Below are 17,091 nucleotides of genomic sequence, written 5' to 3'. Positions count from 1 at the left end.
TCCTCCCTCAGTCCCTCACTCACCCTTCCCTCAGCCCTCCAATCCCCACTCCCTCAGCTCCCACACCCCCACTTAACCCTCACTCCCTCAATTCTCACTGAGGGGTCTCAACAACCTTCAAGCCTTGAAATGGGCGGAGAAAGTCTGACTAGAAGTGGTTCAAGGAATCCCTGATGGTGATTTTTTTTTCACCTTAATTGCTGGATGTACTCAGATCATGGTGAACACACAGAAGCCATCGGGATCAGGTGCTGCTCCCTCCTTCTCCCACCCCCACCCCCACCCCCACCTCCGCTTCACCCTGACTGGATCTTTTCACTCCAATAGCCTTGCCATCTTCTGCCTGCACACTGTGCACTAAATCCTTGAGCTATGACCTTCTCTGAGCTCAATTCCGTTTCCATTAACTTCAAACTCATTAGGAGCTGTACTGGTGTTGCAAATACCAATTCCATTTCGGCTGAATAGTTATTAAACAGATGAAATGCTGTGTGCAAGATAATCTAATTTGAATGGAATCCAGCCATTTCTATCCAAACATTCAGAGGAATTGCACCCTGGCTAAAAATATCTACATACAATACAATAAAAATTCAAAACATTGTGTTTGAAGGAAGATCCACTTTCTTCCTTCTCTCTCTTGCGATATCCACTTCTCCCGCAAAGCAATAATTTTGGCTGATGTTTCTGAGGGAGTGCCGCACTGTCAGAGGTGGATGCGATGTTTACTATCCGGGATATAAATGAGCTAATTGAAGAAGAATAGGGAAGATTCTTGTTTGGCTAATATTCCTGATCAATGATGTTCGAACTAATGTTGTTCAAACTAATGGTTATTTTAAATGACCTAGTTCACATTGTTATGGGTGAACGTTGCCTGTGAGTCAATGAATAGCCTCATTTCCTGCTCTATCGTCAGTAACAATGCTACAGAAGCTCATCACTGGTTCAAAAGGGCCTTTGCATGTCCCTAGTGCTAAATAATTACAATTTTGTCTCCATTTCTCTCCTGAAGACAGCAATGGCCACTCTATCACAGGTGAAGCTAGACAATGAGCTCTTATCCCTTCACACTCTAATTTGACATAGACCTAGACACAAACACTGTGCAGGCATTGCTCCTGCTTCGTGATTGGTCATCATAGGTTTCTTACGGCACAGATAGAGGCCATTTGGCCCTTTGAGTTTGCTGCGACTTTCCGAAAGGCATCCCACCCAGACCCACCACTCTATCCCCACAATCCTGCATTTCCCATAGTTAATCCACCCAGCCTGCACATGCCTGGACACCACGGGGGCAATTTAGCGTGGCCAATCCACCATCTTCCACTGTCTTCTTGTAGCTCAGGCCAACAGGCTCCAAACGCCTGATCACAGAATCTAGATCAAGCCTGGGACATGTTGTCTCTGTTGGTAACTTCCCTGATGCACTGAGAGAAATGGAAAGTGCCAACCACGTTTACATCTGAATGTCATCCCCAGAGCGAAGATCATTCTGTGTCAATCAGACAAGCCAATGAACGTCACCACCGTCAGCTTGAAAGGGATGACTTTACGTTCGTATTTCACTGGAACAACTTATTCTGCTCAGTCTGAAAGGCCCAACTCTGTACACGGTTAGTCTCCAGGAATCTCACACAGAAGGAGAAATAAGACTGGCCTCCAGTTCTCTCCATCTCCCTGCTCCTTCTCCTAATCTTCAGTGACTGTAGGCATTCTCTACACTACCCCATAGAAGGTGGAGCTCAGGACAATAATGCAAAACATATGCACTCTTGTATGGTGGGGCTGGGGCATATGAAAAGCAAATACAAAAGAGAGAGAGATATGCCATAACTACTCTCTGGGAATGTCTATCAATCAATGAGCAGGCAGGAGCAGGGTAAGTCTAGGACAGTCTGGAAGGATGTTCTGCCACATTCCATTGCAATCACTATTGACCAAGAGGTGAGCTGTAGACACAAATTCCCTCCATTTATAAACATCAATCAGGGTCCGACATTGAAGTGTGAAATTTGAAATTGGATTTTTCGCCAGATGAATAATTCAAATATTGGTCCTGAAGCTTCATAAAGTATTAAACATCTGAGAACCTGGGGAACTTTAATTACTTTCGGATCATGAAATAAATATCTGTGCAAGTTCTAAATTGTGGAGAAAGAATGAATTTGCTTTCAAGTGATCCCTTCATCTTCTCGGTAAGTTCCAAGGTGATTTATAGCCAATGAATTACTTTTGAATTGCTGAAATGATGGATGTAGGTTAGCTCGCTGAGCTGGAAGGTTCATTTTCAGACGTTTCATCACCATACTAGGTAACATCTTCAGTGAGCCTCAGAACAAAGCACTGCTGATGTTTCTTGCTTTCTATTTATATGTTTGGGTTTATTTGGGTTGGTGATGTCATTTCCTACAGTGACATAATGTCATTTTTATGGTGATGTCATTTCCTATGGTGATGTCGCCAACCCAAACAAACCCAAACATATAAATAGAAAGCAGGAAACATCACCAGTGCTTTGTCCGGAGGCTCACTGAAGATATTACCTGGTATGGTGATGAAATGTCTGAAAATGAACCTTCCAGCTCAGCGAGCAAACCTACATCCAGAACCTCAACCTGAGCTACACATCTTCTCAAAACTTGCTGCAGCAATGATGTTGCCTTCTGTGTATGAATTATTTCTTGTAATAAATCTAACTGGTATGTTTAGCCTGAAACAGGTGAGATGACAATGCTGTTCTTCTGTTATCCAGGAGGGCCAGTTTATGAATGCATAATGGCTGACCCAGTATGTGTTAAGTACACAAGTCCTTACACCTAATGTATGAGTGAAGACACATCCTGGGGAGTAGGACAGTTGGTAGGCCAGGCAAGGTGAGGCTCAAAGTTTATAGGAAGTACCTTCACATTGGAATCCTGTCCCCTTGCCTTCAGGAATTTATTGTGCTCAGACTTAGTGGGTGGCACGGTGGCACAGTGGTTAGCACTGCTGCCTCACAGCACCAGAGACCCAGGTTCATTTCCCGCCTCAGGTGACTCTCTGTGTGGAGTTTGCACATTCTCCCCGTGTCTGCGTGGGTTTCCTCTGGGTGCTCCGGTTTCCTCCCACAATCCAAAAATGTGCAGGTTAGGTGAATTGGTCATGCTAAATTGCCCGTAGTGTTAGGTGAAGGGGTGAATGTAGGAGTATGGGTCTGGGTGGTATACGCTTCGGCGGGTCGGTGTGGACTTGTTGGGCCGAAGGGCCTGTTTCCACACTGTAAATAATCTAGGGTGGCACGGTGGCACAGTGGTTAGCACTGCTGCCTCACAGCGCCAGACACGCGGGTTCAATTCCCGCCTCAGGCGACTGACTGTGTGGAGTTTGCACATTCTCCCCGTGTCTGCGTGGGTTTCCTCCGGGTGCTCCGGTTTCTTCCCACAGTCCAAAGATGTGCAGGTCAGGTGAATTGGCCATGCTAAATTACCCATAGTGTTAGGTAAGGGGTAAATGTAGGGGTATGGGTGGGTTGCGCTTCGGCGGGGCGGTGTGGACTTGTTGGGCCGAAGGGCCTGTTTCCACACTGTAAGTAATCTAAGTAATCTAACCTAATCACTTCAGTACATGGCAAATTTGGTATTACACTTAAACCACTCAGTGTAGCCGGAGTGAATGGGGTTTGGATGATGGAAGAGAAGGGGATGCCATGGGAACTGACATAAAGCAATGAATGTCAGTGGAGAGGAAAGGAAAGATTTGCGTTTGTATATGCAAATTTGTATTCACAACCATCAAAGTGCTTTTCAGCCAATGACATGCTGCTGAGTGATAGCTTTTGTTGGAAGGTGGGTCAGTGTGTCTACAGCAGACTCCCACAGAGATATTGACCAACTAATCTATGTGGTTGAGTAAGGTAAATATTGACCAGTCCACCAGGCATACTCTTTCTCCAGGTGGTGCTTGGGACCATCTGAGCGGGCAGATGCGATCTCACTTTAATATCTCATCAGATGGCATCTCTGACAATGTAGCACTCCCTCAGCACTACTCAGGATGGTCAACCTTGCTCCTTGTGTTCAAGCCCAGAAACAAAACCCAAAACCTTGTGAGCCAGAGATAAGAGTGCAGCCAACTGAACTGTAAGCAACAGCCTGAACAATAATAATTGCCAGAAAACATTTTTATCTGAGTATGACTGCAGGGAAATAAAGAAATACCAAGGGAACAACTGTAAATAATTCATGAAAATTTTGGCACTTTCAGTCAGCCTCCTGTAGAAATTAGGAAAAATAATCCACAGAATTTTAAAATACAATTTGGTGAGGAGGCTGTGTCCTTTATACGCAAAGTTGTGGGTGATTAGGGATGAGTAATATGCCTGTCATTTTGTACAGGTCCAAATTGCATCATGAACCTTGATAATTACAGCTTTCCACTGACTTGCTGCCATCTCTTATTATCATAGACACCAAACTTCAATGAAATGAAATGACATTGACGACATTTCAAGACAATGCTGGAGAGATATGGATAGTAAGAGGTCATCACCATGAATCTCTCCAATCAAGTTTCCATCCCTCCTGCAGCAATGAAACAGCACTCTCTGTGACTGGGACAAAAGATCCTTTTCAACCTTTCTGCAGCTTTTGACATGTTTGACCACGCTATTTTTCTCCAATATCTCTTCCCTGTTATCCTGCTGCTCTCACCAGCTTCCTTCCTTATCTGTAGCCAGGCAGTAACCTGTACAGATTCTCTTCTCACTCTCACTGACATCACTCTCACCTGTCCACCATCTTTGCCAAAACCAGATTGTCAGATTGCTTCTCTGACATCCAGGACTTAACAAGCTGAAATTTAATCCAACTAGACATTGGGAAGACTGTGTCCATTGTTCTTGGTTCCTGATACAAATTTGAGCTCCCTAATTCCATCCCCTTTCCTGACAATTGCCTGAGGCTGAATCAAACTCCTTGTGAAGTACTTAACATTGAGGTGAGTTTATTGGTACCATCACTAAGGCCACTTCTGTAACATTTCCTGATCCCCATCTGCCTCAGTTTGTCTGTTGCTGAAGGCCTGGTCTATTTCTCCTTCTTCTACCCCTGATATTATCATGGATGGCCTCCTAACCATCCTAACTCCTATAGCTCTGCTACCTGTATTGCACCAATTTACATTCACCTAATCGTCCCTCTGTTCACCGATTGGTCCCCAGTTAGACAATACCCAGATGATCAGAGGATTAGATAGGGTGGACTGTGAGAGCCTTTTTCCTCAGATGGTGATGGCTAGCACAAGGGGACATAGCTTTACATTGAGGGGTGATAGAAAAAGGACAGATGTCAGAGTTGGTGTCTTTACTCAGAGAGTAGTAGGGGTGTGGAATGCCCTGCCTGCAACTCACCAACTTTAAGGGCATTTAAATGGTCATTGGATAACCATACAGATGATATTGGAATAGTGTAGGTTAGATGGGCTTCAGATTGGTTTCACAGGTTGGCGCAACATCAAGAGCTGAAGGGCTTGTATTGCGCTGTAATTTTTTTTCATAAATCATAGTTGTCCTTGTTTTAAATTCCCTTCACAGCCTTACCTTTGCTTTCACTCAAAACTTCTCCAGCTCTCCACATCCTTGAGATCTCTGTACACCTCCAACAATTCAAGGCTCCATATGTTAATCACTCCAAGGGGATGGGGAGAAGGTAGCAAAGAGTACAATAGGTGGATGGAGGTGGGGATGGAGGTGATAGGTCAGAGAGGAGGGTGGGGGGCCTAATAACATGCTACATGAAAACAAATTCCTTGTGTTGTCTTTAGCTCTTCTGCTACACACATTAAATTGGTCTTCTCTGGTTATGGAGTCGTACAGCATGGAAACAGATCCTTTGGTCCAACTCATCCAAGCCAAACTAAGTTTCCCAAATTAAACTTGAATGTGAACATAGGAGGTATAGTTAGTAAGTTTGCAGATGACACCAAAATTGGAGGTGTAGTGGACAGTGAAGAGGGTTGCCTCAGATCACAACAGGATCTTGACCAGATGGGCTAATGGGCTGAGGAGTGGCAGATAGTGTTTAATTTAGATAAATTTGAGGGGCTGCATTTTGGGAAAGCAAATCTTAGCAGGACTTATATCTTAATGTCCTAGGGAGTGTTGCTGAACAAAGAGACTTTGGAGTGCAGGTTCATAGCTCCTTAAAAGTAGATAGGATAGTGAAGAAGGCGTTTGGTAAGCTTTCCTTTATTGGTCAGAGCATTGAGTATAGGAGTTGGGAGGTCATGTTGCGGCTGTACAGGACATTGGTTAGGCCACTTTTGGAATATTGCATGCAATTCTGGTCTCCTTCCTATTGGAAGGATGTAGTGAAACTTGAAAGGGTTTAGAAAAGATTTACAAGGATGGTGCCAGAGTTGGAGGACTTGATCTATCGGGAGAAATTGAATAGGCTGGGGCTGCAGCGTCGGAGGCTAAGGGGTGACCTTATAGAGGCTTAGAAAATCATGAGGGGCATGGATAGGATAAATAGACAAAGTGTTTTCCCTGGGTTGGGGGAGTCCAGACCTACAGGGCATAGGTTGAGGGTGAGAGGGGAAAGATATAAAAGAGACCTCAGGGCAACTTTTTCATGCAGAGGGTGGTATGTGTATGGAATGAGCTGCCAGAGGAAGTGGTGGAGGCTGATACAATTGCAACATTTAAAAGGCATCTGGATGGGTATATGAATAGGAAGGGTTTGGAGGGATACGGGGTGGGTGCTGGCAGGTGGGACTAGATTGGGTTGGGATATCTGGTCGGCATGGACGAATTGGACCGTAGGGTCTGTTTCCGTGCTGTACAACGCTATGACTCTATGACTCTGAAACTGGCTCCCATTTTGCCTGTTCTCACCCATTCCATCAAAGGGGACAATTTCTCCCCATCTACCCCATTTGGCCCCTCGTGACTTTCAACAATCCATCAAAGGTCTTCGTGGCCTTCCTTGCTCAAAGGACAACAACCCAGTGTCTGAAATCTGCCCACAAAGCTGAGATCGCTCATCTGAAAACATTCATGTAAAATGATTTGTCAACCTCTCCACAGCCTCCACATCCTTTCCCAAGTGTGGTACCCGGAATTGAACACAAATTCCAGTTGATGCCAAACCACCATCTTATAAAGATGCACCATAACCTCCTTGCTTTGGAAGTCTATGCCTCTACTTATAAAATATTAAAAAGGATCCCATTTGCCAAGGATAAGCTTGCATTCGTATAGAGCCCTTCACAGTCTCAAACCATCCAGAAGTCACCAACTGAGTCAACATTGCCACTTTGTCAAAAGAAAATAGCAGAGATTGTAAACAAAGCATGTAAAGGGTAACTTCACCAATTTTGCCGTCTCTTCTGATAGTGCTGGTCAGAGAATTGGCACTCCATACATTAGAGGCCAGTGTTCTAATTGAGGACTGCTCCCAATTAGGCTGGCTTGAAGGTACACTATTTCCCCTCAAGATATAATGTGCAAGTGGCTTGGATGTTCCACTATTTTCAGTGAAACACAAGAGACGTTTTGGATTTGTAACCTGGTCTGCTCTGAACTTTCCAAACCCTGCTGGTTCATAGGAGGGAATGCTACGTAGTTTACCTCAGTTTTCCCTGCTTCCCCTATCCCCGTCTTCGCGAGGTCAATATGAATGATGATGGCTGATGATAGCTGCTTCTATTAGTGAACCCCGCCACCCCCCCCAACCCCGCATTGGAAAGAATGGATGCAGGTGGGAATAGAATTGAGCTCAGACCATTTCTCCTCTTTCCTAGCCCTTCCAAACCCCATCCTCACTGCAAGTCAAGTAGCACTTACTCACCCTTGCATCCTAAACAGGCAGAAATCCAATCGCTCAGCAAATCAGTGTCTCCTGAGGTGAGGTACACTTAGAGACCGAGTCAGACAGCTTTGCGGGGAGAGGGTGCAATCAATAGGTTAAGCCAAGCCCCCAATGCTCCAGTGAAGTCCTTGCCAACCAAATCGGGTCATTTAGGCAGAAAGTGGACATAGGCCAATTGCCAGATAACAGAGAGGATTTTAACAAGGGACTGAATTTTTAATAATGTGGTAACTTTTATTATGGAACACATTGTACCCAGCACTTCACAGAATTAAAGAATGGTTGTGACACAGAATGAGGGTATTCAGCCCATTGGGCCTACACCGTGGAAAAAGCCTAACTCTAATCACCATCACAAGTTTTTCAATCCCTTGTTATAAGCCACGAGCAGTAGCCAGGTGCTGTAACAAAAAAAAAATTCATTTTGGACGCGAAAGTTGAAGCCTTGTAGAGATGTGGTTCCTGTCACAGTCAATCAAAGATAAAGGCAGGATGAAAAAATGTTCGTTTACCTTCCTCCATTTTGGACCGCATGCTTCAGACTCAAGAGGGCCAGGACATAGAAGACAATCTCATTGAGGATTAGTGTAGGATGTTTTGTCCAGATGTCTCTGGGATCACGCAGGGCGACCCACCAATCCCAGTCCATCATCCGGAAGCCCTGGGAAATCTGACTCACGCAATCTCCTCCTGGGAAAAACAAGACACCTCTTTTAAAAGCAGAGAGGCACAAACTGTGCACAACATTGTCCTGTGGATGTGGCCAAGCTTCCCATTGGTTGGTCAATGGTTAGCTATCAGAAGAATGCTAGATTATCAGGTCATTTTCACCTTGCTGTTTGTGGGAGCTTGCTTTGCAGACATTGGCTGTTATGCTCCCTACATGACAGCCATGACCACACTTCAAACCTACTTCACTGGGTATCCAATCATTGTGAAAACTTTCAGACAAATATAGGATGCAGAGATAAAGAGTTATACAGAGGAACCTCAATTATCCAAAGGATATGGGTGGGGAGTATTTCGTTCAGGTACTTGAATGCTGGATTATATAGGAGACCTTGTGATCTTGTTCTGATCATCCAAAATTTGGTTAATTGAGTGCCAGATAATTGAGGTTCCTATGTACAGCACAGACACAGACCCTTCAGTTCAACTCATCCACACTGACCAATACATCCTCAACTGAGCCAGTCTCATTTGCCAGCATTTGACCTGTCTATTCATATACCCATCCATATGCCTATTAAATATTATAATTGTATGCACCTCAACGTTTCTCTGAACAAAGGGTTAATTCTCCTTGTGGTAATATTAACATTTTATCTTTTGTCCGTTAATTGAGTTTCAGCGTTTAGTTTACTCTGTTGATTCCGTCAAATATATCCTTTTGCTGGTGAAAAGATTTCATTATCTTGGTTAGACCCAGTCTTCAGGAATGGGGGGACAAGCACTAAAATTGTTGAACTCAATACTGAGTCCAGAAGGCTGCAGGGTTCCCAAGTGGAAAATGAGGTGCTGTTCTTCCAGTTTGCGCTGAGCTGGGAAGGTGATGAATCTAGGCAAAAGTGAGGACTGCAGATGATGGAGATCAGAGTCAAGATTAGAGTGGTGCTGGAAAAGCACAGCAGGTCAGGCAGCATCTGAGGAGCAGGAAAATCGATGCTTCGGGCAGGAGCCCTTCATCAGGAATGATGAAGGGCTCCTGCCTGAAATGTAGATTTCCCTGCTCCTCGGATGCTGCCTGACCTGCTGCGCTTTTCCAGCAAGATGATGAATCTGTTAATTAGGGGTCGATTGAGTGAGAATTTGCTGGATAAATTTGAGGAGCTAGTAATCAGTCGGAGGCAAGTTTTATAGAGTATGGTTTACTGAAATAAAGCTCTCCTAAAAAGCACAAACTTGGATTTTGTTCGAAGATATTTTTCTCCTGCTTTATAACATTGGTTGCAGTGAATGCTTAAGTCAAAGGGTAAAGATTTGACACATAATTAGCCACCACTATGTTCTGAATGTGGGTCAATGACCAGTGGAAGAGTGAAGAAACTATTTGGTATCTCTTTACCAATAAGGAAACAAGGTTTGGCCTTAGCAGTTGCACTGATTTACAGAAGAGAGAAGGAAAGTTTTTTTTTAAGAATTGGAGCCTGATGATTTGAACATGGATGAAAGTTTGGGCAGATTTTACCTTTTCAATTTATCAAAAAAGTCATTTATTGACTGCTTATAAGTCATTTACCTGACTGCATGGTCAGATTTTGATAAATTTAGAAGAACTGAAAATAGTACAACAAAAGGGTATATAATGGAGTTCAGTGGATTGTGTACAAGTTTGTAAAAATGTTATTTGCAAGTTACCCAATCTGTGCTGGCACTTATGTTACTGAGCTGTGCCAGAGTGTCCAGTATGGACAAATTTTTAGTTTTGACATGAGCTAAGTTTGCAGATAAACATACATTACTAGATAAATGTCAGCAGGACTAATAAAAATTCCTAAGAACGTATTCCTTTCCAGCAGTATTCATAATGCAAAGGGGGCACTCGGTGATCTAACGAAAAGTGGATGACAGAATGTGAACAAATTGGTAAAACTGTCTAGATACAGGTGACAGGAGAAAAGGAAAACTGTAACTAAGAGAAATGGGGACAGAAATAGTACTTGATTCTTTTGAGGAGTGAAGAGAATTTGAGGTTGATAATAACGGAAAGGACCTCAGCAGTGTGGATATGGACTCTGTTCAAATACTCATGTATAACTCTGATTTCCTCAATGTCTTGTACAGACTCTCGTGTTTTTCAAGATAGCTCCATTGTATCCAGATTAGATCTTTGATTTGTGCTAAGCAGCACGGGGGGGGCTATTATTGGTCAAAATTAAGAATGAGTGAATGATAGGGAAAGGAAGTGTTCACAAATTATAGCCTGGAACATTATCTCATTGGCTGCTACTGACTATCAGGGGTGGACAAAGCTTGGATACAGATTCAGGGGCACTTTCCTTCATCATGTTCTTCAGACACAAGGAGGGCAGGGATCATTGCAATGTGATGGCAAGCTGTCAGCCCTCACAAGCATTACCAGGTGGGGAGTGATGGGGAGGTGTGCAGTGGAGGAAGGCAGTGGTGGTATGGTGGGTGAGCAGTGGACCTTGCTGCAGGTAACCCGCTGCCCCTTTGTCGAGTGTGACAAATCTTTTTTTTTGTATTTCTTTTTTTGTGCTGTTAAAGCCAGCATTCTGTGAGAATGTAACATTCAGGGCACACTCAGTGCCAAAAGAAACATTTGGCTGTACCAAAATATGCAATACTGCCTATAAATAGAGATGGGGCTAGAGATAGGGTTACTGACCAATCAGTTTGAGGAGACCAGTCAAAAGTGATGATTGCTAGTTTTGGTCTCCTGGTCAGTCAGATTGCTAATAACAGGAAGATAAGGCAATGCTGACTGTGACCTAACAAGAATTGAACCACTTCCTCCCAGTCCAGTAAACCATCCCTGCACTATATCCTCCAGGGACAAGCCACTACCACCATGTCCCAGCACTACTCCCACTACGTCTGGATCCAGTATCTTGGCTACAACCCCCTACTCAACTGCTTCCCCTTTCCCCACCAGACCTACCTGTTCCCTCTAGCTTGATTTATGCCTTCTGACCAACTTGTCAGGTAGGAAGCAGAATTCCAGACTTTCAAGTCATAGAGTCATACAACAAAGAAACAGACCCTTCAGAAACAGACCCTTCAGTCCAACTCGTCCATAATCCCAAACTAAACTAGTCCCACCTGCCTGGACGTGGCCCATATCCCTCCAAACCTTTCCTGTCCATGTACTTATTTAAACATCTTTAAAATGCTGTTACTCTACCTACATCTACCACTTCCTCTCACATTCCACTCACACTCTCTGTGTAAAATAAAAATGTCCCTCATGTCTTTTTTAAATCTTTCTCGTCTCTCCTTAAAATATGCCCCCTAGTCTTGAAATCCCCCACCCTGGGGGAAAAGACCTTTCACCTTATCTATAGCCCTCATGATTTTATAAACCTCAGTAAGTCACCCCTCAATCTCCTATGCTCCAGTGAAAAATGTCCCTTATAATTCAAACTCTCCATTCCAGCAACATCCTGGTAAGTCTCTTCTGAACCATCTCCAGTTTAATAATATCCTTCTTATAACTGGGCGACCAGAACTGAATACGGTACTCCAGAAGAGGCCTCATGAACATCCTGCACAACCTCAATATGACATCCCCAACTCCTACACTCAAAGGCATTTTCTGTTCCTTAACTTCATAACACATCCCCTTGTGTTATCCTCAGGAGAAAGTCCGGATCCTCAGGAACCCATTACTGAGGAATGAATTTCTGCATTTTAAGTCTATTCTCTTACAGTGTTGTAACAGGTTACTGCAGAATGTAAGGCAAACTCCATTAATCACATTTACACAGCCGAGGTACAGAACCACAGGGAGTAGAGGAGCTAGATTGTTCATTTTAAGACAAGATAGAATGGAGCACAACCTTAAAGCATTTAAACTTTCCTCAGGGACAATAAAACTTGGAAAACACTGTGGTAAAAACAATGACTGTAGATGCTGGAAACCAGATTCTGGATTAGTGGTGCTGGAAGAGCACAGCAGTTCAGGCAGCATCCAAGGAGCAGCGAAATCGTCGTTTCGGGCAAAAGCCCTTCATCAGGAATAAAGGCAGAGAGCCTGAAGCGTGGAGAGATAAGCTAGAGGAGGGTGGTGCTCATCCTTTGCGAGCACAGTAGCAAAACCGATAGGTCTCCAATCGCAGCTCAGAATCTGGCTGTCCTCAGAACCTGCTGCCTGTGGTCAGAAAGTAAACTGTTTAAGAAGAAAATTGCAGAAACGAGGGCAAAATGTGATTCTGGCTGCTCACAATATTTTGCTTCTGTATTTTGTCAGCTGTGAATGGAAAGGCACAGACAAGAGAAGAGAATGACTTGTATTTATACGAGGTGCTTCACAGTCAATGATGTTCGTGTAAAAATTGCTGTGATATTGGGGATTGCAGCAGCCATTTTCAGCACAGCAAGATTCCACAAAACCATGACGACCAGAAAAGAAAATGCTAGTTCTCTGGTGATGACTGAAAACAACGAATGCCAGAGATTGCAGCATCCATGGAGAGAAAGCCTTTCCAGTCTAAATGTCGCTCAAGGGAGAACTTAACCAGGGGCACTGCAGAGAACTCCTTCCAATCTCTTTGAAATAGTGTCTTGATTCCTGGCAGCTAGGTGATTAGACAGGGCCTCAATGAATATCTCATACAAAGCAAAGCACCGAGCACACTGCAGCACCTGTTTAGCTCTGCACTGAAGCGACAGCCTGGATCAGGCTTCAGACTTGAACCCATGACCCTTCTAACTTGGAGGTAGGAGTGAGAGCGGTACAGTGGTTAGCACTGCTGCCATACAGTGTCAGGGACCTGGGTTTGATTCCAGCCTCAGGTGACTGTGTGGAGTTTGCACATTCTCCCCGTGTCTGCATAGGTTTCTTCCCACAATCCAAAGGTGTGCAGGTTAGGGTGAATTGGCCATGCTGAATTGCACATAGTGTTCAGGGATGTGTGGGTTAGGTGCATTGGTCAGGGGTAAGGATAATAGAATGAGGGAATGGGTCTGGGTCGGTTGCACTTCGGAGGGTCGCTGTGGGCTTTTTGGGCCGAAAGGCCTGTTTCCACACTGTAGGGATATGATTCTGATTCAAACGATGATGGGCTGAATGGCCTCCTTCTGCTCTACCCTTTGAGTCACAGCAAATCTCTGAACAGCTCGATCCAGAGAGTTTTCCGCCCTCTCGGCCCGCAGACACGCCCTCATGCTGTACCACATTCACACAGCTCCCACAGTCCCCGTCATTTCTCAGCCAAACAGCTGCCCTGTCTGTGGAACTGAAGGTAGCAACCCAGTCTAGTCTGGTCCATTAGACTGTAAGATATAGGAGCAGAAGTAGGCCATTCAGCCCATCGAGTTTACCTCTGCCATTCAGTGAGGTCATGCCTGACCTGATAATCCTGCCTTTTCTCCACAGCCTTTAATTCCCCCACTGATCAAAAAAATTAGTCTGTCTTAGTCTTGAATGTACGTAATGACCAACCTCTACAGTTCTTTGGAATAAAGAATTCCACAGATTCACCATTTGCTGAAAGAAGAAATTCCTTCTCATCTTTGTCTTAAATGTGAGACTTTTCATTCTGAGATTATAAGCTTCGAGCCCTCGCCTCTTCCACAAGGGGAAGCAACCTCTACCCATCTATCCTAAAAACTCCTTTAAAAATTGTGTATGTTTCAATAAGGTTACCTCTCATTCTTTCATATTCCAAAGAATCCAGACCCAGTCTATCCAACCTCTCCTCATAAGACAGTCCCTCCATACCTAATATGAATTGAGTGAACCTTCTCTGGATTGCCTCCAAAGAATATAATCTTTCCTTAGATAAAGGACAAAAGTGTTCTTAGTAGTCCAGCTGTGCCCTGTATAGTTTTAGCAAAGCCTCATTATTATTCCCTCTGAAGAAAAGGACAACTTTTTCCAACATTCTCACAGGCCAGGCGGAAACTAGAAGTGGAGTAATATTTACCCCTTCGTCATGAAGGGATGCTGAGGCTAGTCTTGATGTAGAATTAAATGTTAACCTTCTTTTGATAATTGTACATTTCTACCAGATTAACAAAATGCAAACCAAACACTGAGATTCATTTTGAGAGAATAACAAAATAAAGATAAAGAAGTTTTGATCATGTGATGAATCTTGGTCACAGGAGGCTTGGATTCCTGTGATGTGGAGATGCCGGTGTTGGACTGGGGTGTACAAAGTTAAAAATCACACAACACCAGGTTATAGTTCAGCAGGTTTAATTGGAAGCACTAGCTTTCGGAGCGCTGCTCCGAACCACCTGATGAAGGAGCAGCGCTCCGAAAGCTAGTGCTTCCAATTAAACCTGTTGGACTATAACCTGGTGTTGTGTGATTTTTAACTCTGGATTACTGTGAGCAGTTCCGATCTCCATCCTATAGGATGGATACGGAAGCACTGGAGGAGGTGCAAAACGTGTCATAAGGACGATACCGTCGTTAGGAAAACCTGGGGCCATTTTCTTTAGAAAAGAAAAGGTTAAGAGGCCAGTAACATTATGAATCCAGTTGAGTTTCTGCTCAATGCTCACTCCCAGGATGTTGATAGTAGGGGAATTGAGTGATGGTAACACCATTAAATCTTAAGGGGTGTTGGCTAGATTGTCTCATTGGAGACAGTCATTGTCTGGCATTTGTGTGGCACAAATGTTGCTTACCACTTGTCAGCTCAAATTTTGAGATTAGATTAGATTAGATTCGCCTACAGTGTGTAAACAGGCCCTTTGGCCCAACAAGTCAACACCAAATGTTTGGGCTTTTATTTTCTGAAATTCATGCTTCCTATTGCGGCAAACCTTATCTTTCTGAAATGTGCTCATCAGCACCACCCCTCCACCATCAAAATGAGAGAAAAATTAAAATGTGACCCATTCGCACATTGTGAGACAATATTGGAAAACTCTGTTCTACCTCAATACTGTGTTCTCACAGTTTCCACATACTCCTTGATATCTTTCATATCTCTTACATCTCTCCTAATTTATTTTTCTATTGACTTCAATGTAAATGAGGTGTAAAACAAGAAGCCAACTCATTGTAGTCTGTTTTCAGCAGCCATGTGATTAAACTAGCTTGATGCTTTTGGAAGGGAAGGGGTATCCTGAAATTTAATGGGATTGCAAAGGCTGTTGGTGATTGAATAGTTTCTAATTAAACTAATTTCCATAGGAATGAGTGGATACTAAGGTAATCCGCCCCAAACAACCTACAAACGAGTAATCTCCAATCCTATCATTCTTACATTCTCCAAATCTCTTCAAAACGTGACCTTCTTGATCGTGTCGCTTTAAGGTTCTTCATAAAACTCTCATTTGTAGCGATGACAAGCAACAGCATATTTCTCTGCTGCCCAAGGCTATCCTTTGGAGAATGATTCAATGTGACTGGCAACATTAAGGATTGAAGCACAGATTGGAAATTGGCTCAAAGCCAATGAACAAAGGGCATGAGGCGAACAGTTCTGTCTTGGGCAGGAGGTGGATCTACAATGTAGCTCCACAAGGAACACCCCTGTGGCTACCCCATAGGTAACTTGGACTTGAGTTAAATTTCAAGATTTGGGGAAGACACAAAACTCGGAATTACAGTGGCCTGTCAGGAGGATGGTGGCAAGAGGATGCAGAGAGCGTGGTGAAGTAGGCAGAAACACAGAAATGGAATTTGTGGCAGGAAAGGGCAAAGTGATTGATTTTGGAAGGAACAAGAAGGGGCACATAGAGGACAATTCTAAAGGGGATGCAGGAGCCGAGGGACCTGGGTGCAAATGTTCACAAACCTTTGAAGATGGCAGGGCAAGCTGAGAAAGTAGTTGAAAAGGATATGGAATCCTGGTCTTTTAAAACAGAGGCAAAGTGTACAAAAGCCAGGAGGCTACAATAAATCTTTGTAAAACACTGGTTTGGAGTGTTTTACTGTGCCTTATTCTGGAGTGACATCCTGCTGATAAGTGACAAACACTGTCCACAAGTATCACCAACTCCAATAAGAGACAAGCTAACCATCTCCCCTTGATATTCAATGGCATTACCGTCACTGAATCCCCACTATCTATACCCAGGAGCTTACCATTGACCAGAGACACAGCTGGACTTGCCGTATAAATACTGTGGCTACAGCAGCAGGTCGGAGGCGAAGAATACTGCAGTGAGTAACACACCTCCTGACTCCCCAAAGCCTGTCCACCATCTACAAGGCACAAGTCAGCAGTGTGATGGAATACTCCCCACTTGCCTGGATGGCTGCAGCTCCAACAACACTCAAGTTCAACATCATCCAAAACAAAGCATTCTCTTGATCAGGAGCTGACTTAAACATTCACTCCCATCACCATCCAATGAACCGTAGGTGCATGTGTACAAGATGAATTACAACAACTCACCAAGGTTCTTTCAGCAGCACTTCCCAAATCTGTGACCTCTCTCGTCTGGAAAAATGGTGTATCAGATACACAGGGCATCAGATTCGTAGAAGCACCTCCACCTGCAAATTCTCCTATTTAACATCCTGACTTTGGCATTTATCATTGTTTCTTTGTCATCACTGAAATCCTGGAACTCCATTTTTAAGGGGTCTGCTGTG

General features: G+C 43.9%; 1 protein-coding gene across 1 annotated transcript in view; it reads right to left on the bottom strand.

Moving 5' to 3' along the window:
* Positions 1–17,091, bottom strand: part of LOC140487697 (uncharacterized) — a 133,678-nt gene that overhangs the window by 89,447 nt on the left and 27,140 nt on the right. Inside the window, exon 2 of the mRNA XM_072586966.1 lies at positions 8,363–8,540. Coding sequence (XP_072443067.1) covers positions 8,363–8,502 — 140 coding nt within the window. The 5' untranslated portion in view covers positions 8,503–8,540. The remainder of the gene's footprint in view (positions 1–8,362; positions 8,541–17,091) is intronic.

The sequence above is a fragment of the Chiloscyllium punctatum genome, chromosome 17 (assembly GCF_047496795.1).
Source record: "Chiloscyllium punctatum isolate Juve2018m chromosome 17, sChiPun1.3, whole genome shotgun sequence".
Taxonomy (NCBI): Eukaryota; Metazoa; Chordata; class Chondrichthyes; order Orectolobiformes; family Hemiscylliidae; genus Chiloscyllium; species Chiloscyllium punctatum.
Note: the sequence above shows the minus strand (reverse complement) of the source record. Positions and strands in the feature narration are given on the sequence as shown.